General features: G+C 40.1%; 3 protein-coding genes and 1 pseudogene across 7 annotated transcripts; 3 read left to right on the top strand and 1 right to left on the bottom strand.

Annotated features, from left to right (window-relative positions):
- The first annotated feature begins 7484 nt into the window (after positions 1 to 7484).
- On the top strand, positions 7485 to 12413 carry LOC116210995 (probable methyltransferase PMT26). The gene is made up of 9 exons (XM_031545172.1): positions 7485 to 7828; positions 8376 to 9590; positions 9669 to 9818; positions 10058 to 10328; positions 10421 to 10531; positions 10627 to 10801; positions 11051 to 11323; positions 11441 to 11635; positions 11735 to 12413. The coding sequence occupies exons 2-9, from the start codon at positions 8415 to 8417 to the stop codon at positions 11961 to 11963; spliced, it is 2580 nt and encodes an 859-aa protein (XP_031401032.1). The 5' UTR covers positions 7485 to 7828; positions 8376 to 8414; the 3' UTR covers positions 11964 to 12413.
- A 688-nt stretch (positions 12414 to 13101) lies between these two features.
- LOC116210998 (nuclear transcription factor Y subunit B-3) lies at positions 13102 to 14199 on the top strand. The gene has a single exon (XM_031545178.1). It carries the CDS (start codon positions 13263 to 13265, stop codon positions 13926 to 13928), a length of 666 nt encoding a protein of 221 aa, XP_031401038.1. The 5' UTR covers positions 13102 to 13262; the 3' UTR covers positions 13929 to 14199.
- Positions 14200 to 14860: 661 nt separating this feature from the next.
- Positions 14861 to 22311, bottom strand: LOC116210942 (annotated as a pseudogene).
- A 693-nt stretch (positions 22312 to 23004) lies between these two features.
- On the top strand, positions 23005 to 27369 carry LOC116210996 (E3 ubiquitin-protein ligase RGLG3). Of its 5 annotated transcripts, none has more exons than XM_031545176.1 (12): positions 23006 to 23123; positions 23950 to 24026; positions 24567 to 24651; positions 24750 to 24890; positions 24975 to 25088; positions 25288 to 25385; positions 25661 to 25740; positions 26026 to 26131; positions 26232 to 26356; positions 26429 to 26561; positions 26658 to 26714; positions 26922 to 27369. In XM_031545176.1, exons 2-12 carry the CDS (start codon positions 23958 to 23960, stop codon positions 27003 to 27005), a joined length of 1092 nt encoding a protein of 363 aa, XP_031401036.1. In that variant the 5' UTR covers positions 23006 to 23123; positions 23950 to 23957; the 3' UTR covers positions 27006 to 27369. The 5 variants fall into 5 exon arrangements, with proteins under 5 accessions (XP_031401037.1, XP_031401036.1, XP_031401033.1 ...); XM_031545173.1 differs by having other exon boundaries at positions 26426 to 26561; XM_031545174.1 differs by having other exon boundaries at positions 23043 to 23106; positions 26426 to 26561.
- Positions 27370 to 27412: the final 43 nt, after the last annotated feature.

The following is a 27412-nucleotide window of genomic DNA, read 5'->3' as shown; positions in this document are numbered from 1 at the left end:
TCAAATTTTCAAGAAATTACTGTTATTCGCCCCCTTAGTCGGAAAGTTTATATTCCTCCTCCAAGGACCTCACCTCCCTCAATTTAAATCCTGCGTTCGTCCCTGTCTATAAACGACCTAACTATTTCCAATCTAAAAGTTAGAGATGATAAATAGTGAAACCCAAGTCCTATACATACCTTAATTATAATTTTCTTTGATTTGTCCGATGTGATATGGATTTCATTAAGAACGCTTTACAATGATGTAGTAAGAGAAAGTTAATCGAATTATATCATTAAAATATTCATGGTTCACTAAGAACGCGCTAATAAGTTCATTTTTTATTTTAATTTTTTTTCGCATCATATAGCGAAATCAGATCGATAGAATAATATTTAAATTTGTTATAATTTTATGTCTTATGTTTCTGGGTGAACATAATTTTTTGTCTTTGTATGCGGGGGAAAACAAGAATATAAATTCATTGAAGCCAAAATATGGAACTGTGCCCCATTGAAGCTTGACCTTCGAATGAAGTAATTATTGCAGGCCAAACACCAGACATGAATCATCATTCCCCACTTTGTTATAATTAACACAAAACGCGGCATGAAACCCCATCTGATGAAATAAATAAATAAATAACCCTAGCAGTAAATTTGTGATTTATAGATGATTAACCTAACCCTAGAGTTTGACTATGTTAATTTTGACTTCAATTTTAATATTTCTTCAACATTCATGTGTGAATGGGGGGAGCAGAAAGATTGACATTCAGGAGGTAGGCATGAAGCCGGCCTTCGAAAAAGTTAGTTCCGGCATGAGAATGATTTTCCCGTTTCTTTTTCCGTAATATGTTTTTATTAATACGTGCATGAATAAATATATGATAGGAGACGGGTAATATTCTTCGATCCATGAAATGGACCTTTTCATGAATTCCACCGACTAGTATGTAGATCATGAACCCAACATCGAACAAGCGACGTTAGGGATATATTTCATGAGCAATACGTGAACTAGGACAGCATAATTTTCCGGCAGGAGACTCTTTATAGTTTGGGATCATGTCGGAGAACCTCTCGATTTAGGACGAAAAATGTATGCAGATATACCTTCTGCTCCGATAATTAAAAGATGATTAAAAGTGAACGCAGGGTGTTTTAATGGAAATTTAGGAAGGCTTGCTGGATTTGTATCGCTTATATTACATGATTTTTCTTTTTTTGGCACCTTTATCTTCTTGTGTAGTTGGCCGTGGAAGATATATCCGATTGTTTCCGATCTTATAATTGTCAAAAAAATTTAGCGTTTTGTCTAATGTGTTTAATTTTAAAGTTGAGTTAAGTTGAATTTTGATTTTAATTGGTTTGTAATGATTGTAATGTTGAATTATTAGAAAAAAATAATAATTATATTGTTAATTTTTGTTACGTAGTAAATAGAATTAAAGTTAAAAATCAAATTTAGAAGAGAAAAATGCACTTTGCCCCCCGACCTACGATGAGAGTTTGGGTTTACACCCCGACCTTCAAATTTTTACAGAATACCTCCTGACCTTACCGGAAAATAAGCAAGATGCCCCCTCAATCAATTTTCGATTAAAATTCCGGCAAAAAAAGGGTAAAATTGTCTCCCTAAAATAATAAATTGGAAAAAGAAAAAAGAAAAAAGAAAGCAGCTCAGCGATTGGAATTAGGGCATCATCTCCTCCAACCCCCCGTGCCTTCTCCAACCCAGCGTCGATTCCTCCAACCCACGCTTTCTCTAACCCAGCGTCCATTCCTCCAACCCGCGCCTGCACCATCTCCGGCGGTAGCGATCCTTCTCGTCGACGAGAAAAGGAAGACTGCAGAGTCGACTGTCTCCACGAACCCATCCCGTGCGACCCATCTCCCCGCGAGCTCCCCTAGCAGCCACGACGACCCATCTCCCTGCACGGCCAAACTTCGGTGGGTGTCTACCTTAATTGGCCCATTTCTTTGCTGAATTTATCCTATTCCCCCTGCACCCCCTCCCCTTCAATCTGCAATTTGATGTAATCGTTATGCAATTCAATGTCAAATTGCTGTTACAATTATCTTGCTTGATGGGTAGGTGTTGATCCTGCGATTTTGGTAGTTTCTTTCTGCGTTAAACTAACTGTGAAGGTAGCTCTGCAAGTTATTCCGTTCAGTCTCAGTTGTTTATTTGGGGCTGAAAATTTACACTTTATCTGCAGAAGAAAAATTTACCGAACTGAAGAACATGACTTGGATCAAAAAAATGGAGAAATTTGCTCCTTCTGAGGAACTCACATGAGTTATTGCGAAGGAACCCGCAAGTAAATGAATGGAATGAGCAGGAGTTAAATTTGCTCCTTCTGAGAAACTCACATGAGTTATTGCGAAGGGACCTGCAAGTAAATGAATGGAATGAGCAGGAGTTGGAGGCTATAATCTACTTGCAATGAGTACTTTGCCTGAAGCGCAAAAACTGGGGCTCCATATTGATGAATTTTGCCAGGTTGGAGATGATGCCTATCCTGCAGCAACTGCATCTTGAGTTGGGGATGAGTGACCCTACCATTGTCACTGGTGTTTCTGGGTTTATTACTGCACTCATTCTGTGAATTATTAGATTATGAATGATTAGTTAAGATTAGTCGCCTTGGTTGCCTATGAGCTCAACTGCTGTACTATTTTGTCTTGCTTAAGCAATAGGTTATGTATAAGGAGGAACCCCGAATTTTGAGTTCTTAATGAGCAACCATGGAGTTGATGAAATTGTATCAGCTACGAGATTTTCATCATTTATGAGTTATGACACTGAGTGCAAATTATATGAAAGAAACATGCTGAACTCGTTGAGATTAAACAGTATTGCCTAATGAGATTATCTGAACTTCAGATTCTATCAACATTTTGTTTGGCAAAAGAATTAGAATTAGCAGGTTTTAAGTCAAAATCAAGAAAATAAGTCAGAATACTCACCACTCAAAATGATTTCAGATTCGCTAGATAGATCAATATTTACATCAATCATCCACCATTTACATCATTCATTCTTCACATCAACAAAATGAGGTCATTCATCCATTCAACCAAAAAAAAGAAAAATCACTTTGTTCTCCAAATCATCCACCATTTACATCATTCATTCTTCACATCAACAAAATGAGGTCATTCATCCATTCAACCAAAAAGAAAAATCACTTTGTTCTCCAAATTCACTTTGGGTAACAGCTTGCTACTGAAGACTGTGAAGCCATCCAATTTCTTCGGACCTTCAATTTCTTCCTTGCATGTGCTGTTGGCTCCGATTCATTAACTGCAATGGTTGTTAATTCCACTGTTCTCTCACTTACAGGTTCGGTAACAGACTGTTGTGTTCCCTGAAAAATTAAAAAAATATTTATAGGCAAAAGATACACTAAATTTAGGCAAGCAAAATTAAAAGTTAAACCAACCTTTTTTTTCTTCTTCTCCGTATGGTCACGACATGATGCAGGGATGTCCAAGCTTGGTTCATCTGTCTTACTGTGCTTCAGCGAGGGACAAGTCCTCAAATTGTGCTTCTTCTGCTTACAAACACTGCAGGTCATGACAATCCCCTTCCTCCCTATCTTCCCAATATTCGCAATGGACTTACCCTTAGCTGTATCTACTACCTTCTTGCCTCCCAAGTCAATTTCATCAGGTTGCTTTCTTCTATTATTCTTCTTGGGCCTACCAGGTAACTTCTCATGTTCTGGAGGGAGCAAAGGTGGCATCTCAGAGTTTAGCCAACTATCGGATCCATCAAGAGTAGTCATAAGATGACTGTAGATCCTCAAGTAGGTTTCTTTGTGATAGCACTCATCAACATATGCTTCAGGCTCTTCTCCCATGTAAAAAATGGCTGCAATTGCATGTGCACAAGGAATACCATTAAGCTGCCATCTTCTACAAGAACATGTTCGCATCTTCAAATTGACATTCAGCCTATCACCATAAGAATCCTCAGCTTCAAACTCGGCATCTCCATTCCAATGAACAATGAAGTCATTTGATTTCTCCTTGAGATTCTCCAAAAATTTCTGAATAGCAGGACAAATCTCCCCTGAATACTTCTTCATTTGGTCCCTCCTAACATGAATTCTCTTCATTAATATTAGTCTCACAGTCTCCAACATGTCAAGTATTGGTAGACCTCTTGCACCAAGAATCATTGCATTAAAACACTCGCACATGTTATTTAACAATACATCACATTTTGATTGAGTGGAAAAGTATGATCTAGACCAATTTGCAGCTGGTCTTTTAGCAAGCCACGAGAAGGCAGCTTTGTCTCTGTCTCTTAGCTCCCTCATTACTGCTTCAAAATCAGAAATCCTAGAAGCCCTGGCTGCTTTCCAAAGTATATTTTTCAATGCTAACCCCTTGTGTGCCTGCTTAAAGTTGCTATACAAATGCATCACACAGAATCTATGTTCAGAGTTGGGCATCAAAGTTTCAACTGCATCAATTAGTCCCTTCTGCTTATCAGACATTACAGTCCACAAACCACTTTCCTCTATGCCGAGATCTCGTATCAAGAGCTGTAAAAACCAGAGCCAAGAGTTCTTCTTTTCCTTTTCAACCACTGCATATGCAAAGGGGTATATGCCATTGTTAGCATCAATTCCCACAGCACATAGAAGTATGCCTCCAAGATATGTTTTCAAGTGGCAGCCATCAAGAAAAATCACAGGTCTGCAGCCATCGAGAAAACCTTTTCTTAGAGCTGCCCAACACACGTAAAATCGCTTAAACTTCATTTTATCCCCTACAATTTTGGTATTGATTCTCACAGTTGTCTCGGGATCTTGTCTTTTGATCTCTGCTGCATACCTCCATAGAAGACCATACTGTTGGGCATCTGAACCGATCCCCATATGTCTGACTTTATTTTTAGCCCTGTAAATTTGATACTTGCTAAATGATAGCCTGCATTCTTTTTTCATCACCACCATCATTGAATTCACCTTCCAATCAGGATCAGTTTTTATCCTGTCATGATACTTGTTCGCTAGCCACGTAGAGTTTGCAGCAATCACTTTATGCTTTCTGTAGCATTTATGGACTCCGTGTAGAGTCTTAATCATCATCGTATCGTCATTTGGAAGCTTAGAGGCATATAACTTCCAAGGACATGTCTCGGTTTTGCACTTAGCTTGTACCTTAAACCTGTCATTCTTAGTAAACTTGATGTCCCTTCCATGCACCCTGGAGTGTTGTCTGATAGCAGCCCTCAGTATGTCAGTATCTGTGAAGCACAACTCTACTTCAAATTTTGGATCATCCATGTCCAGCTTTGGATTAAACACTTTGTATCCATTGTAAGTTGCTTTTGTATTCTCTTGGTCGATCTTCTCATAAACTCTCATGGCATTTTTCCCTTTCATTTCTCTTTCAACTGATTGACTATCCAACCCAACCCATTCTACCTCAAAGTCTATATTGTTCATAAAGCCAACGTCATCTGTCTGTTCCCAATCACTATCAACTAGCTCTTCAGAGTACTCTGAATCATCTCCAATGGAAGCTTCATCATCCTCCCCACTATCATTATTGTCCAAAACAACATCCTCAATTTCATCCATAGTCATATTTCTAAGGGGCTCTTCATGTAAATCAGAAGCATCAATTCCCAGATTAATTTCTTCAGCAGCAGTGGGTTCATATGACTCAGAAAAACTAGCATGACAACCCTTCAAATCCGATGCACCTTCACTAATATTACTATCTACCTTTTGATGCTCAATAAAAATCCCAACAACCCTCTCTGAATCGGCAAAGTCGGACAATTTCATTACATCATGGTCATGTTGCATAAGCTGTAAAGCATTACAATTATGTCAGAGTCCCCATTTCAACAACCAAAAAAAAAATGCATTTATTAAAGATGGTCTAAATAACAGATCAGTAAGTGTCTTTCTCCTTTTCTATATTATAGTATAGGTACATTGTCCTTTTTAATGACCATGACAATAAAAAAATTTAAAAAACCTGCACATTGTCTTTTTCAATGACCATGATAAGCAAAAAAAAAATCAACGCAACCACTTTTTCTACTATGTTTTGGAAGCTTGTAGGACCACAAGCTTTGTTATTCTTTTTTATATAAGAGATGGATATTCTCTCTCATCTTCTATTCCATTCTACGAAAAAGGGAAGCTTCAAGAAGATTAAACTGACCATATTGGGGAGTTGATTTTTCATGTTTTCCATTTCTCAACTTCCAAACCATCGCAATCTGTCGATTGAGTCTTGGTATGTGCCTACAAGAAGAAGAACTACAGTAAATATTCCTTCTTGTTGTCCATTCATTTAATAGCAGGTCCTTTCTCAATAACCCACGCAAGTTCCTTAGATGGAGCAAAATTCTCCATTTTTATGATTCAAATCAAGTTCAACACAGTTGCAGAGCCATCTCCACCGGTTCAACACAGAGAGGAATTGCTAAAACCGCAGGATAATCAATAACAGGTTCTTTCTCAATAGCAGGTCCTTTCTCAATAACCCAAGTTCCTTAGAAGGAGCAAAATTCTCCATTTTTTTTATTCATATCACGTTCAACACAGTTACAGAGCTGCCTTCACTGGTTCAACACAGAGAGGAACTACTGAAATCGCAGGATAATCAGCACATACCCGTTGTCTGCAGTGAAGTCTAGCGGGGAGATGGCTCGCGGCTACTGCACTGAAGCTTGGTAGGAGACTGCGTCGGGGAGAGGAGACTATCGCCGCTGGGAGATGGGTCGCATGGGATGGGTTCGTTGAGACGGTCGACTCTACAATCTTCTTTGCTCGTTGACGAGAAGGATGGGTCGCCGCCGCCGGAGATGGTGCAGGTGCGAGGTGGAGGAATCGACGCTAGGTTGGAGAAGGCGCGGGAGGTTGGAGGAGATGATGCCCTAATTCCAATTGCTGAGCTGCTTTCTTTTTTCTTTTTTCTTTTTCCAATTTATTATTTTAGGGAGACAATTTTACCCTTTTTTTGCCGAAATTTTAATCGAAAATTGATTGAGGGGGCATCTTGCTTATTTTCCGGTAAGGTCAGGAGGTATTCTGCAAAAATTTGAAGGTCGGGGTGTAAACCCAAACTCCCAGCGTAGGTCGGGGGGCAAAGGGCATTTTACCCAATTTAGAAATCAAATAGGTCAACCATGTCCTCTATTCAGTTATAAGTGAATCCTTTGTGACTTTTCGAAGATAAAAAAAAAAAGGGAACGCAATTACGAACCGCCCCTTTCATCTCACCAGTAATTACAAAACTGCCCCCAACTGAGAACTTCTTATCTTCTTCTCTTCTTCCCTCTTTTTTCTCACTCCCGTCATTTTACCGCGCTATCTGTTAGTGGTTTCACCAGCTTGTCTCTTAGCTCTCCATCTCTCTCTCTCTCTGTCTGTCTGTCTGTCTGTCTTTCTGTCTGTCGGTATTTTACGTTTACCCGTTGTCAAAGGCGGTCCTTTTCTTTCTCTCAGCCTCTCTCTCTGTCACTTTCTCTCTCCTGAAAGAAAATCTACTAGATGGCATTAGCAATCTTGCAGCCAAGGCAAAGGGAGCTTCATGTTCAACTCTCAAATCACAGAACACGGTTTCTTTTCTCTCAGCTCATCCAATCAAATCAGAATCAGAATATTATTAAATAATAATCAATCCCCATGAGCCCATCTCCATAGCTCACAGCTATCATACCTTCATCGCTCTTCCTCCTCCTATAAGTATACAATTCAATCCTCTCAGCTGGATCCATGCCCAAATGGGAAGATAGTGCCCTCTCTCTCTAGCTCTCTGCTAAGATCTGCTGCTCCCCCCATTTCTCCTCCACCCGACACCCTCAGGTTTGATTCTGATCTCTCCATCTTCATATCCTCAGCTCACTGCACCATCCTCATTGGGTGCAGATCTTATTTGGGTTGTTCTTGTTATTCCTGTTCCTGGCATTGTTGAGCTATGGATATCTCATGAATGAATAGTCATGTTTACGGTCTCTGTCTTGACGGATCTGAAATGGGTTGTCGTTTTCTTCTCTACAAGTTCCATTCATTTGAGTAAAGATCTCTGCTTGTGAACTTATTCCAGCGCTTCTTCAATGGCCAGATAGATCTTATCTATCTGTCTATATCTTTATCTCTGATTCATGCACAATAGTCTAAGCAAGCTTTGGATTTCGTTTTGTATCATGTTTATTAATGTTATTTCCTGATAAAGACGTTACAATCTTCTATGCTTCTCCTAGCTTTGTTTCTTTCTTGTTGCTTCATGACAGGATCTGCTTAGATCTGATACATTGGATCCTTAGTAGCAAATTCTCGAATAAGGATTTGATTGTTCTCGTCTATCTTTTTTTTTTTTTACTATACTTTCTGATCTGTGATTCTTCTCCAGGCACTGGACACGAAGGATCTTTTTGCATAATATAAAAACATGGCTTTAGGGAAATATAGTAGGGTAGATAACAGGAGGCCTTCTTCGAGTTACTGCTCGACTGTAACAATAGTCGTTTTCGTGGCTCTCTGCTTGGTTGGGGTATGGATGATGACATCATCATCCGTGGTCCCCGTTCAGAATGTCGATGTGCCCCAAGAGAAGAAGGATGAGGTGAAGGAACAGATGCCCGAGAAGGTAAATGAAGAAGTTGCCAAAAATGAGGTAACGGAACAAGCATCAGACAACAAGGAGACCGAGAAGGTCAATGAAGAAGCTGCCAAAAATGAGGTGACTGAGCAAGCATCAGACAAGGAGACTGGCAATACGGGACAGTTTGAGGATAACCCTGGAGATTTGCCCGAGGATGCGACTAAAGGGGACACTAGTGATCAGCTCTTTCAAGAGAACCAAGAACAGAAGCAGGACAAGAACTCCGAGTTGAAAACCCAGCAGAAGGAAAGCTCAGATGAGACGACCAAGTTAGATGATGGGGAGAACAAAACGGAAGGTGGGGAATCAAAGAGTGAAGGTGGTGAGAATGATTTGACTGGGCGGGGAGATTCTGGAGAAGGTTCCGAGGAGAAGAAATCCGACTCGGATGACAACGAGAAGAAATCCGACTCGGATGACAACGAGAAGAAATCCAACTCGGATGACAGCGAGAAGAAGTCTGATTCGGACGAGTACGAGAGGAAATCCTATGTGGAGGAGAATGAGAAGAACACGGAACAAAATGAAAGTAAGATCGAAGAGAAAGTGGATCAGGGTGATAGTAACGAGTCAAGCGGAGATTCGGGTGAGAAGAAGGATGAGACCCTATCAAAGGATCAAAATCAAACTGAAGTGTTCCCTTCTGGGGCCCAGTCGGAGCTCTTGAAAGAGATAACTACTGAAAATGGGGCATTCTCAACTCAGGCAGCCGAATCAAAGAATGAGAAGGCATCCCAGGAATCATTAAAGCAAGAGACTGGCTTCAGCTGGAAGCTCTGCAACGTTACTGCTGGGCCTGATTACATCCCGTGCCTCGACAATATGCAGGCGATCAGGAGCCTTAGATCCACCAAGCATTACGAACACCGAGAGAGGCACTGTCCTGAGAATCCACCTACCTGCCTAGTTTCTCTTCCTGAAGGATACAGACGCCCGATCGAGTGGCCTAAGAGCAGGGAGAAGGTAAAGTATTGATTTCCTTATCTGGAATTTTCTGTTGGCTTCTGTCTGCTGCCTGATTGACCGATTACTTTCATGCAGATTTGGTACTACAATGTTCCCCACACTAAGCTTGCACAAGTTAAGGGACATCAGAACTGGGTGAAAGTTACAGGTGAATACCTCACTTTTCCTGGCGGAGGAACCCAATTCAAACATGGCGCTCTCCACTACATCGACTTTATTCAGGAGGTCACTTATCTACTACTTTCCTCTCACTATGCGTGATAATTCTGATAGGGCCTGGGCATTGTATGTGATCCGAATATGAACTTTTATCTAGATTTCTATGCCGATAGAACCTTAGGTATGATTCCCATGGAGATAGAACAATGTCCTACTGTCTTTTAAGAGCATCTGATAAACTCGTGAGCCGTGACACATCTGTCCTGCATCAAATTTATACGAATGCTATCATTTATACCGTGCAGTCTGTTCCTGATATTGCCTGGGGAAAACGTACCCGAGTTATTCTGGATGTTGGGTGTGGTGTTGCGAGTTTTGGGGGCTTTCTCTTTGATCGGAATGTACTTGCAATGTCATTTGCTCCTAAAGACGAGCATGAAGCTCAGGTCCAATTTGCGCTTGAGAGAGGAATCCCTGCAATCTCTGCTGTGATGGGAACAACAAGACTTCCTTTCCCCGGTAGAGTCTTCGATATTGTTCACTGTGCTCGCTGCAGAGTACCATGGCACATAGAAGGTGAGAAAAAACTAACGGGATTAGTTTGCAATTATCTTTCATATGTTGAAATATAGAAAGGAATAAACATCTCTGATGATTTATATGTGCAGGTGGTAAATTACTGATGGAGTTGAACCGAATGCTGAGACCAGGTGGTTTCTTTGTGTGGTCTGCTACTCCTGTTTATCAGAAAATTCCCGAAGATGTAGGGATTTGGAATGGTAATATATCTTTAAAATCATAATATTGGTGGAGTTTCTCAATGAGATCATTTGTGGGTTCTAATCATCTAATTGTTTGGGAATTGTTTCTGCAGCCATGTCTGAACTTACAAAAGCCATGTGCTGGGAGCTCATATCTATCAACAAGGATGCAGTGAATGGTGTCGGCGTAGCAACATACAAGAAGCCTACTACAAATGAGTGCTATGAGAAACGATCAAAGCCGGAACCTCCTCTCTGCGCCGATACTGATGATCCCAATGCTGCCTGGTAATTCCTTTCCCAAATGATAACAGGCCATTCCAAAAGAAAATTTACCTCTTTTCATGAATATTATCCCGAGATGTAAGTGACACCTAGAAACTAAATGAAGGCGTCCTAGTGTATTGATTATTTAATCCTCCTCATGTGTGGGCCTGAAGATAGACTCTAAAACACGTGGAAATTAAGGAAATTGCATTGTGGAGCTCCGGAGACTTGACTTTGTGTCTGATACTTCCTGTGCTTGTTCTTTGGCAGGAACGTCTCGTTGCAAGCCTGCATGCACAAAGTGCCCACAGAGAGTGACGTCCGTGGGTCCCAGTGGCCTGAGGAGTGGCCTGCAAGGTTGGATAAGTCGCCTTATTGGCTACTTAGTTCGCAGGTAGGAGTTTATGGTAAACCGGCTCCTGAGGATTTCGCTGCAGACTACGAGCATTGGAAGAGGGTTGTAAGCAAGTCTTATCTAAATGGTATCGGGATTGACTGGTCAACTGTGAGAAATGTCATGGACATGAGATCTGTTTACGGAGGGTAAGTGAAAGGAGCCTGTCATCTATCAATTGTTTTGGAGATATAATTGTGATTTTTCTGAGGAACTTGAAATTCATTCAATCCTTAAATTCATGCAATTTTCCTGTCTCTCTGCAGATTTGCTGCTGCCCTGAAAGATCTGAGCATATGGGTCATGAATGTGGTCTCTATTGATGCACCCGATACTTTACCAATCATCTATGAGCGGGGTTTGTTTGGAATTTACCATGACTGGTGCGAATCTTTCAGCACCTACCCAAGAACTTATGATCTTCTCCACGCGGATCATCTCTTCTCGAAGGTCAAACAGAGGTATGTGACTCCACTAAGAAACTTTTTCGGCATTCCCCTTGGAACCAGACTAGCATTTTGACTTCTCATGATTCTGATTCGGTGTCTCGGTCCCAACAGGTGCAAGCTAGAGGCTATAGTGGCAGAAGTTGATCGGATACTGAGGCCGGAGGGGAAACTGATTGTTCGGGATGATGTGGAAACAATCAACCAGTTGGAGAGCATGTTGAGGGCAATGCAGTGGGAAGTTCGCTTGACTTACTCCAAGGACAAGGAAGGGCTGCTCTGCCTCCAAAAATCCATGTGGCGACCCACCGAGGCGGAAGCATTGACATACGCCATTGCCTGATCGGAAATCGTTAAGCCAGTTTTCAAAATTTCCTGAGGCCATCGGCACAAGTATTCAAAGATGAAGAGTCATTCTTTTTGCGTCTTAGTTACTTTGCCCTACCATAATTTGTGGCAAATGTATCGCTGTATTGATTAGCCTGTGTAGCATAGCTCGGACCTCATATAGTTCTGTCCCACATGATTTATTTGATTCGATTCAAGAGGTCGGCTCGATTCGGAAGTATTTGTTGTAATATTAGCTTACTGATTCATCAAAGGAAAGATAGAACACTTTGTTGCAAGTGTAAAGCGCATTGTTTTGGCATTGTTGTAATAGAATTGTCTTAATGATGATTCTTTTATGATTAGTATGTCGCTTGATTGTGATAGGATTGTAATATAGAGACATAAGCCCTTGTTTGGAACCAAGAGGTTTTAAGTTTAAATCTCAAGAGGAATTGAGTGCGTCCTATTATTATTATTATTATTATTTTATTTATTTCTTTTTTAGATTCATGAGCCTTCTCTATTAATAAAATGGAAAAATATGTTATGTGATATCATGATTACTCTTCCCCATCCAACTAAACATTGTAAGACCAATTTCAAGATGGAAATCTAAAAGATTAATCTGACCTAATTGTAAGGTTAAGCAAGGGCTAAATACGATCTATTGGGACAAGGGCAGAGCCAATGTTTCATCTTTCGCCCTAACACTCTCATTCCTCGCATAGCAACCCGAAACAACTCGACCCTTCAGCTTTGAAAAGAGGGTGGAGGCTATAGACTTCATATTATTATATACGTTACTCGTTGAGATGTAGAGAAAACTTCTCTGTCAACCAAATCGAACTTTGGCCAAAAAAAAAAAATCGAGCTATTACTTACTTGCAGGCTAGACATATAATAGGGCATTTTGTGCGTCATGTCACTCTCAACTAAATCGAGCCAATTATTAAATACAACCTATGTAAATAACATAGAGCGTCTGTGCACAATCGGTCGTGCCCCGTCGGAGAAAGCATGGAGAAACCTAATTAGACATACATGTGATTAATTAATATTAATTTCACTATTATATATAATATAAATTACATTAAATAAAACTTTGTTCAGAATGGGACTCAGTCAGTTAGTTACCAGAACTTCCCGCCCGATTTCCCTGCCTACTTCTCTGCTTCCATCTTCCCTTCTTATTACCCCTTTCCCTCCATAACAGAAAATCTCTCTCCCCAAAAACCAATAACATATTTACAATAAAAAAAAGAAAAAAAAATCTTTTTTAATACAAACAAATTCAATTGAAACAAACACATCAATGGAAGATGATGGGAACTTGCCAAATGTAAATCCATCCACCACAATCTCCAGCCCTCCATCAAACCCTAATCCTAACAGCCATCACCACCATCACGGGCACCCCGACAACCACCACCACCCGAACAAGGAGCAGGACCGCTTTCTCCCCATCGCCAATGTCGGCAGGATCATGAAGAAGGCGATCCCCGCCAACGGGAAGATTTCCAAGGACGCCAAGGAGACTGTCCAGGAATGCGTTTCCGAGTTCATCAGCTTCGTCACCGGGGAGGCCTCCGACAAGTGCCTGAGAGAGAAGCGCAAGACCATCAACGGCGACGACATCATATGGGCCATCACGACCCTCGGGTTTGAGGACTACGTCGCCCCTCTCAAGACCTACCTCGGAAAATACCGGGAGATCGAGGACGAAAAGGTCAACAACGTCCCTAAGCAGCAGCAGCAAAGGATGGTGGACCAGAGGATTCCGGGCCAGGGAGAGCTGAGCAGTGACCCTCACAGCTTGGGGGGCTACAGCGTCGGAGGCATCTATCCTCCGGCCCATTTCTTGCCCCATCACCACAACCAGGCCCCATTCTTGGGTCCTGATCAGGCCTTTGGCCTGCCCTTCCCTGCCGGATCGATCCCGACGCAGGACCAGATCGATTCCGGCGGGGGCCACTGGTGAGTGAGAGAACAATCAACCGATGATGAGTCAATCAGATTAGTTGGTTCTCTACCCTTCCTTTCTTTTTCCTTCCCATTCTTTCCTCCTTTGATCTTTTATATTCTTTTTCTACCTTTCCCGGTTCGTCATGTTAATAAGGATATAGCAGCATGTGATAAACATTCTTATTTTTACATACATATTATTGACATCGACATTGTATTCATACACTTGGGGACAATTTTGGCGGCACGATGGTCTTATTTTCTACGAGAAGTGTCTTTGCCTTCTCTCTCTTGCTTTCTCTCTATACATACATATGTTGATCGATATGTAGCTCTTGCTGTAACGATCTGAATCATTATCAGCTCCTTAGGTAAGAATGCACTATGAGTACTGAATTTGATGGCTGCCACATAGGTTGAGCACTTCCGTTCATGAGGTTATGTAGTTGATTTTGAGGTAAGAATTGCATTGATGATATGCACCAATGGAATTCGTATTTGATGGATAAATGGGATCATACATACACATTGCATTCACTTCTATTGCATCTCTCTCTTGAGTGTTATCAATTCATCAAGGCATTTTTCGATATCATTATATTAGGGCGAGTTTTCTCTCTGTTTTTTTTTTCCTTTTTTTTTTTCTCCTTTTGCTAAGTATACATTAAGGCGAGTTGCTCGCTGTCATGAGAGTATTACGGCCGGATACCTACTTAAGAAGAGGTAAGAGCTATTTAATTATCTTTATTTGTTGCTACGGTAAATGGAGATAGCTGAGGTCTTTCAAACTGACTAGCCATATGAAATCAATTAATATATCATCACATAAATTGCATGGCATCATGAACATATCTATGTATATATGCACGACTCTTTTTTGTGCGCTCTTGAAAGACAGCGTAGGAGTCTTCGGTGTACTCCAAATGAGCAAGAGCTACAATTGATTGATTAACAATTAGATGGTTTATAATAATATAGCCAGTGGAAGAAATAGTCGAGTGTGGAGCCATTGGCTCTGTAGTGATTCTGGGCGAAAATCAACAGATTCGAACCTTGTGAAGTCGGGATACTTTCGGCTGTGCTCGATCCCTAGTTCTGGTGGGGGTTGCACCACTTTGTCCTCTCTAGGGCACACGAAGAACATGAGTGACCTCCTCGCCAGCAATCTGTTCACGACTGCCCTGTGCAAGCAGCTCTTGTATCTCCCATTAGATAGTGCCTGAAAAGGCATCAATCAAGAGTAAGTATTAGATTTGCCATTGCTATCACTAAGAATTTGCACTTTCATCATATTATTGTGTGTGCTCCATGAAATAATATTAATTAGTACGTCGTCAATCTTGATATATAAAACATGAGTGCGAAATAATGCATCCATTGCATGTGCATGTATTGTACATACTGTCAAAGTGTCGCCGATGTTGATGACCAAGGCATTAGGTCGAGGCCTGACAGAGCGCCATGAACCACAGGAAAAGACTTGGAGGCCGCCGACCTCGTCTTGGTGAAGGATGGTTATGGAGGTCGGGTCTGTGTGGGATCCAGTGCCGAGGGTTAGGGCTGAATTGGAACAAGGAGGGTAACAGTTGCATCTCATTATTGAGCTCCCATCCTATTTCGTACGCTCCCATCCTCTGTGCCAAAAGCTCCATTATCACTTGGGAAAGCTCCTTCACTGCCTCGCAATACTTTTGTTACACCAACCTGCATATAATTGCCACAAGAGGGGGACAAAAACAACATGTTGTAACAACGTACACTAGAATAAATTAATGCCATGCTACAAACTTCAACATTGTACCAATTATTTGGACAGGACTGCCGGGATAATTTGCTAAGAACAGTCACAATGAGTTTCCAATTATAGTACGGACGTATTTGGGTCATTGGAAAATAACCATTTGTTGATTTTGGATAAAATTCATGGGCTTAATTATTAATTCATTGACCTCCATAAAACTCAAGACGGAGTTAGTGAAGTTTTTAACTTACTATTTCCAAGTGTATATTTCGAGATCGTATAATCTGAGTGTGTACAAGCTGAAAAAACAAGATTGCTGTTGGACATATATGTGCTTTTGTTTTACAAGATTCTATATTAATCTATAATTTTTTTAAAGATTATGTAAGTCCAAGATTCAATTGATCATACACTGTGAATCAATACACAACTTTTTTTTTGGACAAGTAATACACAACTTTATTGGTCGTAGGTTTTTGTTAAAAGGCATCTAAGTTATTGATGTGGGGTACCCTGCACGTTCAAAATCGGGTCCAAGGACTGCTTGAAAGTAGTTGATCACTGATTGGGGCTTAGAAAAATGGTATCTGAAGGAAAATGTCTCCTTCCATGGTAGCTTCGACGAGTACCTATCTATGTGACCACCTGACCCACAAGGAAGTTAATTATCGGGTGGATTTAATATATACGTAAAAAGAAAATGTATATGTACTATGTCAATATTAGGTGAAATAGTATATTAAAAATGCACGTGCACGGTGTTCTAACATATGCATTGATATAATCTTAAAATTTAAGATGATCACCATAATTACTGCTTTGCTCTCAAAATTTATTATTGGGATGAATTTTCATAATTTATTGTTTGTCACATAATATTCTTTTGATTTGAAAGTTTTCATTATGTTGATTTATCGATGCTTTGAAGTTGCGATAATACTCATACCTTGATGATATAGATTCTTGACAACAAATAAAGAAAGGCATGAAACGATTCCTTAGCATGAGTTAACAAATAAAACATATGTTGATGAAATGATAATTGAATTAAATTTTTTGTAAAGTGATTGTCTATGAATGATTGTTTATGATGATGTATCATCTAATTAACTCACTTTTTTTTCCTTAAACTTCACGTTAAATCATGATTTTCTTGGGGGAATCATAATTATTTAGCATATAAATATAGAAACAATTGCTTTTATAAAAGAAGACAATTTAGAGGAAAGAGTTACCACCCTCCATATTTCCATTTAAAAACACATGATTTTCGAACCTATATCATTTGATATTTCGTTAGACTATTTGGTATTGTCATATTAATACGCATTTTTTTGGGTAATTTATTAGTACACATTGTTGAAGTCATCATTATAACGTAAACAAAAAGACTAGTTCGTCACTTATTTTCTTTAAATTTCTTTATAATAGACGAAGTGGACAATTTTATTAAATGGCAAATTTCTTCAAGTTTTTCATGCAAAACATTTTGAAAATATGTATTAGCTTTTCCATTAAAATTAAAACTTTATTAAGCATAATTTACTGCAGATCTAGATGCTTTTTTCCGCACCTGAATATCCACAAAATCCACCGACCTTCCTCCCAATGCTCATCTTCTTGCCCACTGGCAGCTTGAAAGCGGCTTCCATTTCATCATAAGCTGCTCGGATCAAGCCCTTGTCAACCCCGTGGTTCGTCACCTGAAAAAAACCGTGGCTTGAGCAGGCCAACCTGACCAGATTAACTGCCCGAGCCGTGGCTACAGCATCGCCATCTAAGAACCCTTCTAGGTCCACTATCGGCTCTGCAAGCTCTTTGGGATGTTGGGTCTCGGGTAGGTCCTTGTTTGGCCAGGTGAACTCCGTAGGCAAGCTCGTTTGACTTTGTAGGGAAGATAAGTCGGATAGTCTTATATTACTATTTGAATAATCGATATGTTACTTGTGGATGGAGGGCAGGGAAGGAGATGAGGAATTGAAATGGTCGAGTCCATTAGAGGGGCCATTGCTTTCCATGCTATTGATCACACTTGAAATATATATATGTCACGTAGAGATTATACGATCAATGCCTGCTCTGCCTTATATATCTATATATATATATATATATATATATGAAAGGAAGGACGATGTGATTCCGACTAAATTGCCTCATAATATTCTGTTTCTGAATAAAAAATTTTCGAATTTTCGAATTTTTTAATTATTAAATCATTAATAAATTTAAAATATCTTTATATATGATATCTTCTAAGATATCTTTATCTTTTTACCTTAAATCAATATGTATATATGAATTCATATATATATATATATATACTATATATAAATATGTGTATATATTATCTACGTGTTTATATGATATTATATATTTCTCATTGGATATTGTTGGTTTTTCGTTATGATAATCAACATGAGTTGGTTCAAGCAGTTCGGCGCTAGTTCCGTTTAAGCAAAATCTCGAGTTTGAGTCCTTGCTAATTTCGTTTCAACAAGGTATCGGTTTCGAGTCCTTGCGAATGTAGAAAATTCCTCATTGTAAATGTAAAAAATTCACGCTATGAGAGCTTTACCTCTTCGTGGGTCGACTTAACACGACTGGATTAATCATGACCCAATTAAGCTTTCAAATACTAGGGTTGACACCCAAAAAAATAATCATTTAAGATTTTTATAGTGCGTTTGGTTTCAGAGTTAAAGTAATTTTAATTTTGATTGTGGAAAAGGACAAATGATTGTGTAATGTGTTGAGTTAAAGTTAAAGTTAAATTTTTTGACTTGGGAAATGTGTATTTTTGTTGTGTAGTGTGTTGAGTTAAAGTTAAAGTTAAAATTTTTGTGATTTTAACTGCGAAACCCAACGGATCATTATAATCTTATTGAAACTCGTTTCTACTGTTAGTAGACGGGTGAAGTATAGTGCACGTGCCAAGCACGTGAAATCCGGCTCATTAGGGATCCGGTCCAAGTTGATGGGTTTGGCTTTGCCATTTGATTAATGTTTATAAAAGTAAATTATTGACTTGAACCCTAAATTTCATCATATTACCAATCTTATCCTGATAAGATTCATTTGGAAAAGTGAAAGATTTAGTTGAATGATTCGCCACATGACATGACAAAATAACTTTTTCTGAGACATTCTGTTAAATCTCAACTTTGTCGTCAGGTAGACAGGCCAATATCCAATCTAAAAGATTAAACAAGTTCTTATTATAAACCAAGTTTTTGGTATAAATATTTTCCGACGTAGGACATAAAGGCTCTGATTAATTCAGAAATATCTCAATCTACGTGCACTTAATTCAAGAACACATTGAAAGAAAAGCAACTCTGTTCAACTTCCGTGGGCTTCGCTGATGTCGGACCCGGCCTTTTCTTGGGCAGGCCCATGTTCATGTCCAGTCAAGGTCAACATTAAACCAAGTTTAATGGCCCGATATGTGTGAATATTTTATTGATAAAAGCCTCTTTTTTTTTTTCTAACTCTTCTTTTTGCTAAACGAGATTTCCACCTTCCTAAGCAAAATTTGTATTTCTTTTTTGGCAAAACAATTAATATTTCATAGTACTTGTTACAATAAAATTATAAGTTATAGTATCAATTTGTCCCTCTTTTTAATACATAAAAAAGAAGGCAACATTACTTCTCTGGTAAGACTCACAGTCGACATGAGCTTTTTTGCAAGTTCACGAGATGTGTCAATCCTGTCAAGGACGGATAAAAAAATTTAGTTCCAGAGGGAAGGAGAAGTTCAATAGAAGGCAAATGATTAGTTCAATTTACAAAGGGGATCAAATACGATATTTTATGGAAAAATTAATTTGATAAAATATACTATAAATTTTATAAATTTTCTTTACAGTCCAAGGGGAACGAGCGCCTCCCTCACCTCGTTTTAAATCCATCCATGAATCTAATCACATAGAATCTTTAAGAGGCACTCTAATGTGATGTTTGGTTCGTGGGAATTGGAAGGAATCGGAATTCCCATTTCGGACCTTCCTTAGTACATATGAAGTCGGAATCGAAATTCTCACGGCATCCCGATTCCATAAAAATGAAGAATTGCAACTCCTCCTCATTATCTCAGATTTGCAATTCTGATTAAAGGAGGAATGGGCAATGTTGAAACTGCCTTCCACCTTAGCCAACCGTCGATTGGTCGCGCCACCGCTGTACGTGACCATCACAGCCCCTTCACTTTCACAGCAGGAGCTTCTAACTGACTTCATCGAGCCAGTCTTGGTACGACGAGGCCAGATATGGCATTGTTATGGCCAAATCTCACCGGCACATTGACGATTTAGCCGTCGAGAGGGTTCAATGAAACCTTAACTCGCGAGCACTTGCCAAATTGAGGCTCAACGAAGGGCCTCGAGACTCACCATGGACTCGTGAGCACCGGCGCCCATGGGACAAGGTCGCCGAGCCCACGAATGAGGCTCTTCAAGACCTTCGAAACTTTCAAGCAATCGTGAACCCACCCATGGTGCTCCTCCCTCTAGTCCACCTCCTGCCTTTGTCGAGGCCTCTACCCGTGGCTTGGACCCTTAGTTCAGGTTCACGAGGGCTCGATGAACCCACTCGAGCCTCATGGCTCCTGAAGCCATGGGATCTGAGAGTTACCGTTAGTGCACTAAAGATGAACAGTGAATTGATTTTTTTTAATTTAATCTTTAATTTAATTTTTTATTTTTTAAAAAATAGAAGGAACTTTAGTCTTTTTTTTTTATAATTTATGTAATTTCATTCTATGCTAATTCCAAGTTCCAACCAAACAAAAGTTTTAAATCGAAATTTCAATTCTCGTCATTGAAATTCCCTTCGCTTTTTAATTCTATTACCCCTCAATTCCGTTCCAGCTAACCAAACGCCACGTAAGGAGTATTTCTATGCATTATATTATTTTGCAATGACTCTAATTTGAATTCTGACTAAAGGAATCGCGTTGTTAGCCCATTGACAAACTTTGTTGGGCTTGAATATGCATTTGCCCCTTGAAAGAAGTCAACATATGAGTACAAAATTTGAAACAAAACCTGTAGATTGCAAATTTTCTTGTTTTCCCGATTTCATGTCCACCCTTGCCTTGGTCGATTGCAAATGAAAGGAAAAAAACAATAAATAAATTAAAAAAATATCAATATAAATAGGTTTAAGCGGTTAAACACTTATTTTTCGTAAATAAGGTTTCAAATATGAACATTGTAGATGGAGAAATTCTTTATTAAAGGAGTTTTACCTTTTAATGAGCCGATTTGTTCGAACCAAATTAGCCAGCTCGTTTCGGATAAAAAGGTGCACACTTAACAAATAAATGCATAAATAAATAGATTATTGCTATTATAAGAAAAGACGGAAAAAAAAATAAAAAATAAGGTTAGTAACACTAGACACCTTGAACTATTTTGGTTTCGTCAAATCTATCCAAAAAAAAAAAATTGTCACACACCCTGAACTTTTATTTCACTGTCCCGTCTATCATACGGTGATCCCATCCGTCAATTACTTACCGAAATGCTGAGCTGTCATCGTTTAGTGAGTGATAGTGCCATGTCAACCAATAGAATGACGAAACGCGTTCCCCTAGCCTGCTTGCTATTTAAAAATGCCCTTATATTTTTTATATATCCAAACTGACCCCAAATCTCTCTCTCTTCTTCTTCCTTCCCCATTCCCTCTCTCTCTATCCGCACCTCCGATGGGAGCCAACCTGAGCTTCGACAATCCTCCACCTTTGCTTCGCTCTGCTCTGCTCCATAGAAACTCTGACTCCTTCCCTTCCTTCACTATCCACTCACTCAGTCCACACCCACCAAGAAGAGGAAGAAGAAGGAGGTGAATAAGAGGAAGGGGGTGATTTGATCGGCAATGGCAGCATCCCACTTGAGGCTCTCTATTTGCAGCAGCAGCTTCACTTGCGACAACGATGAGGATGATGACTACGACGAGAAACGCAGCTCGAGATGCTTGGGGAGGCTCAGGGGAGAGCTGGACAGTGGCTCGGGTGCTTGAAAACGCACGAACCAGCAGTAAAACAGCTCAGCTACTACTTGGACATCGGCTCAGGGAGTTGAGCAGTAGTACGGGAGGTTAGGGGCAGCAACACAGGAGGCTAGGGGCAGCAGCACTACAATAGTTGGTAGCTCGGGGAGCTCAAGCAGAGGCGGGAGCAGCTGCAGCCGAACAGAGGAGGGGCTGGAAGGAAGAAGCAGCAGCAGCAGCAAGAACAAAGGATGAGGGGGGTGGACGGGCAGAGGAAGGAGGAGGCTGAGATGACGATGAATGAGCAGAGGATGGTGAGAAGGAAGAGGAAGAGGGGGAGATGGCATGAAGGTGATGGATGCGTGAATATGAGGTGTTTCCGGGTGGGGGATGGCATGGGAGCTGCAGGAGAAGAAAGAAAAAGAAGAAAAGAAGAAAAGAAGAAGCAAGAGGATGATGAAAGGTGCCTTGAGGATTGGGTTGGCAGCAGCAGGGACTTCAGAGTATCAGCAGCTGCAGCAAGAAAAGCAGAAAAGAGAGAGGCAAAGACGAAGTAGAGGTTGGTATGACGGAGGAGACGGGGAAGAAGGAAGAAGGAGGGGGTCAGTATGCCGGAGGTTTGATCGTGGAAAGGCGGTGGGTTACCGGAGCTTAGGTCAGCTCCCATCGGTTGTGGCGGGTCGAAACAGAGAGAGAGGGGGGATGGAAGAGGAAGAAGAAGAGAGAGAGATATTTGGGTCAATTTGAATATATAAAAAATATGGGGCCATTTTTAAATAGCAAGCGGCCGGGAACACGTTTCATCATTCTTTTTTTTTTTTTCGGTGTGTATCTCGGTATCCAAAAGCCCAATAGGGTCAGACTAATCCAGTCAAGAGATCGAACGTTATTCTCTTTCCCAAGTTTCTCGAGGTTTGAACTTGTGTTCTTCTCCTTACGGGTGAGCGACTTCCCACTCAATCAACACTTCTGTTTCAATCAACACTTCTGTTGATTTTCGTTATTTTATTTGTTGGTGTTGAGGAGTAAAATGGGATAAATCTCACATCGGAAAAGAAAAGGAAAATCCATGAGTTAATATATGGCTTGGGTACCGCCACTTATCAGCTTGAACTTTTAAGTGGATATGGGCACAGGCCCGTATAAGCCCAAATGAAAATTTAATAGTTGGCATCGCGTTGTCAATCACTAAACGATGATAGCTTAGCATTTTCGTCAAGTATTGACGGATGGGGACGCGGTAGGATAGATGGAGTAGTGATATGAAAGTTCAGGGTGAGCGTCAAATTTTTTTTTTCTTTGGGATAGATTTGACGAAAATGGAATAGTTCAGGGTATTAACCCAAAAAATAAAAGCTCAACCTTTTGACCGCCAGGAGCAACTTTTCTTGGCCGGGGGGCAGCGGCCGAGAATTTAAGGCAACAAACTGCGGGAGGGAATCAACTCTGACTGACTGAATCGGTAAAGCTTATGAGCAGGTCTCCATCTCTCTCTCTCTCTCTCTCTCTCTTTCTCTTTCTCACTGCGTCTGTCTCTACTGAACTGATGATTAATGTTCATTGACTTTAATGGCGATGCTATGCTTAGTTGGGTTTTGCCGTCACATATCTATTATCATATGGGTTGATGGAATTCGCTATCCATAAATCTCTCTTGGTGTTCGTTTCGTCTCAACTCTTCCGTGTTTGGTCGCTCCGAGTCCGTGGATCTTGCTATGCTTGCTGGAATGGACTTTGATAGGAAAAAAGCAGTTCCTTTTAGGATGAGTAAACATGAACCCTGCAGTCTCTGAATTGCTGTGAAGAGCTTGGGTCTTTAATAACTTTGGCATGATATGCTATGTGGTTGATCTGATTGGGCTTGTTTAAATGAACGACCCCCTTGGACAAAGAATTGAATGGAGCTCTGTTGATCAAGCTTAGTGAACTTCCCAGCTGGGAAAATGGGGAAAGTTTGAATCTTCGAGATGGTTGGTTCCTTGTGAGAGCAGTTCTTGATTGATTGAAAGCCACTTCGAAAGAATATTCTGCTCCATAGCAAGAATCATGGTCCGGGACTAATTTCATTGCTCCTAAAGTACTAAGCTTTTCTTGCGAACTTCCTAGCAGTTGTAGATATGATATAATATTAAAAAATGTTTTAGATTTGGTTAGAGCGCCTCTAGGTTAAGATTTCTGAAATGGAAAAGTCTTTTCGATGTTGGAGATTTTCGTAGGTAGGTTTTGGTTTTGCAGAAATGGGGAACATGGGTCGCTTATAATGATCCTCATGATGGTTTTCTACATTAACTGCCTTCTTATGCAGGAAGTTCGATGGAGCCTGACTATCGAAACAAGCGTCAGTCCAAGAACATAGGAGATAATTTCAGCTCTCTGGATCAGGTTTGATTCGCATCGTCAATTCGAATAATTGATTGTGCATTTATATTGGAGGGATGAAGATAGCTATTTCTCCTAGATCCTTAAGATATATATAGGAGTTCTTTTTCCTCCATTTTAATGTGTATCAAGCACACGCTCCAGTATTTCTCCGTATATTCAAAATATTCTCTCAGGTTAATGGGACTGAAACGTGTACAGTAGAGTGAGATTGAAACATGAGATGTTAGGGTCACTTGATTATAGGAACAAGGGAGTCGTGATTTGAGATAAATCAGTGCTGTGGTTCCATGTCATGCGATGTTTCATTCAAAAATGAAGCTGATCGGAGATCAAGTCAACCGTATATTAACCTTAACACTTTAACAATCATCACTACCCAGTGATGTAGGCTGCTTCATAGGTTGTAAAATGTTAGAGGACGTATTCTGGATCCATGGGCACATCAAACATGAGTTTCTTGGTGCTTTCCTTTACTTGTCCCCTGTATCTTGGCTTGGAAACGTTGACTGCAATGATAACCTTTGTTGGTTTCTACCACAGGTTACTACTGCACTCAGAGAATCCGGTCTTGAATCTTCAAATTTAATCCTTGGTATTGATTTCACAAAGAGCAATGAATGGACAGGTACTCTTGATTATCAGTCATACAGGAAATCCCATTTTGTTGAATCAGAAAATTTTGGGGAAAAAAAGAAAATTTTCTGATTGATTCTAGCATTTTAGGCAAGTATTCCTTCAATCGGAAAAGTCTTCACGCTGTTGGTAACACACCCAACCCGTACGAGCAAGCTATATCAATAATTGGACAAACTCTGTCTCCTTTCGATGACGATAATATGATCCCTTGTTTTGGATTTGGTGATGGTAAGAGATCCATTTGTTTGTTCGCAAGTGTCAAGAGTTGAAATCTTTAGCTCAGTTATTCTGACTCGAAGTTTTGCATTGCAGCTTCAACGCATGATCAATATGTTTTCAGCTTCTATCCTGATCATCGGCCTTGTCATGGCTTTATGGAAGTGCTTGCACGTTATAGAGAGATTGTACCTCGCTTGAAATTGTCAGGTTGTATTCGACCGAAAAAAAAAGAAAAAAGAAAATGTCAGGTTGTAGGACTTTATTGGAGAATAATGCATATAAGTTTGTAATTGCAATCTTAGACCAGTCAAAAGTTAACAAATACATTTGTGAGCTATGCTCAAGTTGTTCCAAACATTTCGTCTAATCTTTTGGGCTCAAATTAGAAAAACCGTCTGTTTTGTAGGACCAACATCTTTTGCCCCGATAATTGATGCAGCAGTTGATATTGTGGCCGGTAGCAATGGGCAGTATCATGTCCTTGTCATTATTGCGGATGGACAGGTTCTTGATAGTCGTTTTATTTCATCCTCTTCTCATATTTCCTTCGTATCATTTAGGGGACGTTTGGTTTCAGAGTTAAAGTAACTTTGATTTTGATTGTGGAAAAAGACAAATGAGATGGTATTATAAATTTGACTTGGGAAATGTGTGTTTTTGTTGTGTAGTGGATAGAGTTAAAATCAAAATCATGATTCTAAAATCTGATCATGAAACCAAACAGGCCCGGGGGTTTAATTCTTATTTGCTGAAATCCCGCCAATTCAATCTATGTGTAGGTTACGAGAAGTCCCGATGTCCCACGCGGGAGGTTCAGCCCACAAGAACAAGCTACCATAAACTCTATAGTGGCTGCTAGGTATATGATGTCATTTCTATTTGGTCATATCTGGAAAGAATGAGCAGAATGGAAAGGCAAATAGAAATGAGTTAACCATATATATATATATAGAATGAGCAGAATGGAAAGGCAAATAGAAATGAGTTAACCCTATATATATATATATATATATATACTGTCATCCTTGGCGGTGTTAACCTTTACATCAAATACGGTCGTAATGATTTCTTGCTCGGTAAAATTGTACAATATAATTTAGAATGTTATTCCTTTTGTCTTGATGGTTGGAACCATGAAGAGCAGCCAATACCCACTCTCGATCATTTTAGTTGGTGTGGGTGATGGACCATGGGATGCAATGCAGCAATTCGACGATAATATTCCACAGCGTGGATTTGATAACTTCCAGGTAACAGTTCCTAACGCCCTATCGACCATCAGATTGAAAATACAAATCTTTGTTTTTCGTGTTTTGCTCACATTGTAAGCATTCCCCTTCCTTTTTTCAGTTTGTGAACTTTACAAAAATCATGTCTGATAACCAAGATGTTTCAAAGAAAGAAGCAGCCTTTGCGCTTGCTGCTCTCATGGAGATCCCGTTCCAGTACAGAGCCACCCAGAGCATCAATCTCAGGTAAAGATCACAATTGCACCCTTTTTCGAAATTTAAGTTCCAAATTTGAGTCACACTAAGCATTTTAAGCAGTGGAGAACCAAAGGGTCAACGCATAAGGCCGCTCCCACCACCGCGAGAGGTGGTTGATCGTGACGATAGGGTTAAGTCGGTCCCACATATGACAAGCTCTCAGAAATCTGAGCCTGGTGCTTCTGTTGAACCAGTAAAATTCGATTCTACCTATTATAATTGCTGAACTTCGGGCATCTTGTTTGAGTTGCCATTTCGATTGTTAACACTGTAATTTGTGCTGTTCAAGGTTTGCCCCATTTGCTTGACCAATCCGAAGGACATGGCTTTTGGTTGTGGCCACATGGTGAGTGCCCTCGTTTTGGATTTACTTGCAATTAGTATTTCTCTAAGCTCAAAGTTTACCAAGTTCTTGATGCCTCTGGCATTTGAGTGACATGATAGATTAAGTGCACTTGTTTGGACACTTTTCTTATAGCGGAGACAGAGAACTCGAATCATCTGTGAAGTGGTAACTTAGCAATTTCATTGCTTTTATCTTTCTCGTTGACAGACATGCAAGGAATGTGGGGCGTCACTCTCTTCTTGCCCTCTGTGCCGAGAACCCATCAAGACGCGGATTAGATTGTACACTTGACCTCTTCGTTTCAGCGGCCATCCGATGGTGGATGGAAGCCTCATATAAGTTGTGCCATGTTAAAACCCTCCATCAATTAACTGCGAGAAAGAGGGGAAAGCCACATATATATGTAGTGCCGTGCTAAAGCTCTCCATCAATGAACTGCGAGAAGGAGGAGCGAGTTGCAATCATACGCCTTTAGACTCGTTTGTTCAAAAACCTGAAGGGGCTACTGCTTCTATCTTATGTTTTAATTTGATTTGTATAATTACAAATGTCTCGAGAGGATTTTCTTTTCTTGGCTTTTTATCTTGATTTTCTTTGGATGTCCATGTGGTGTTTTCCTTTACCAAAAGTTATGCTGTGCAAAAATCTTGGGTTTCATGAGCTCTTACACGATATGATGGTTGCTTTCACTTTTACAC

This window comes from Punica granatum, chromosome 6 (assembly GCF_007655135.1).
Source record: "Punica granatum isolate Tunisia-2019 chromosome 6, ASM765513v2, whole genome shotgun sequence".
NCBI lineage: Eukaryota > Viridiplantae > Streptophyta > Magnoliopsida > Myrtales > Lythraceae > Punica > Punica granatum.
This window is presented reverse-complemented; position numbering and strand designations above follow the sequence as displayed.

Excerpts from the sequence above, each read along its gene's own strand:
- LOC116210998 (XM_031545178.1), top strand. The coding sequence starts at position 13,263 with ATGGAAGATGATGGGAACTTGCCAAATGTAAATCCATCCACCACAATC.
- LOC116210995 (XM_031545172.1), top strand. The coding sequence starts at position 8,415 with ATGGCTTTAGGGAAATATAGTAGGGTAGATAACAGGAGGCCTTCTTCG. Across the intron at positions 9,591-9,668 it reads GGCCTAAGAGCAGGGAGAAG|ATTTGGTACTACAATGTTCC; the intron begins GTAAAGTATTGA and ends ACTTTCATGCAG. Across the intron at positions 9,819-10,057 it reads ACATCGACTTTATTCAGGAG|TCTGTTCCTGATATTGCCTG; the intron begins GTCACTTATCTA and ends TATACCGTGCAG.
- LOC116210996 (XM_031545173.1), top strand. The coding sequence starts at position 23,958 with ATGGAGCCTGACTATCGAAACAAGCGTCAGTCCAAGAACATAGGAGAT. Across the intron at positions 26,357-26,425 it reads ACCCAGAGCATCAATCTCAG|CAGTGGAGAACCAAAGGGTC; the intron begins GTAAAGATCACA and ends AAGCATTTTAAG. Across the intron at positions 26,715-26,921 it reads CTTTTGGTTGTGGCCACATG|ACATGCAAGGAATGTGGGGC; the intron begins GTGAGTGCCCTC and ends TCTCGTTGACAG.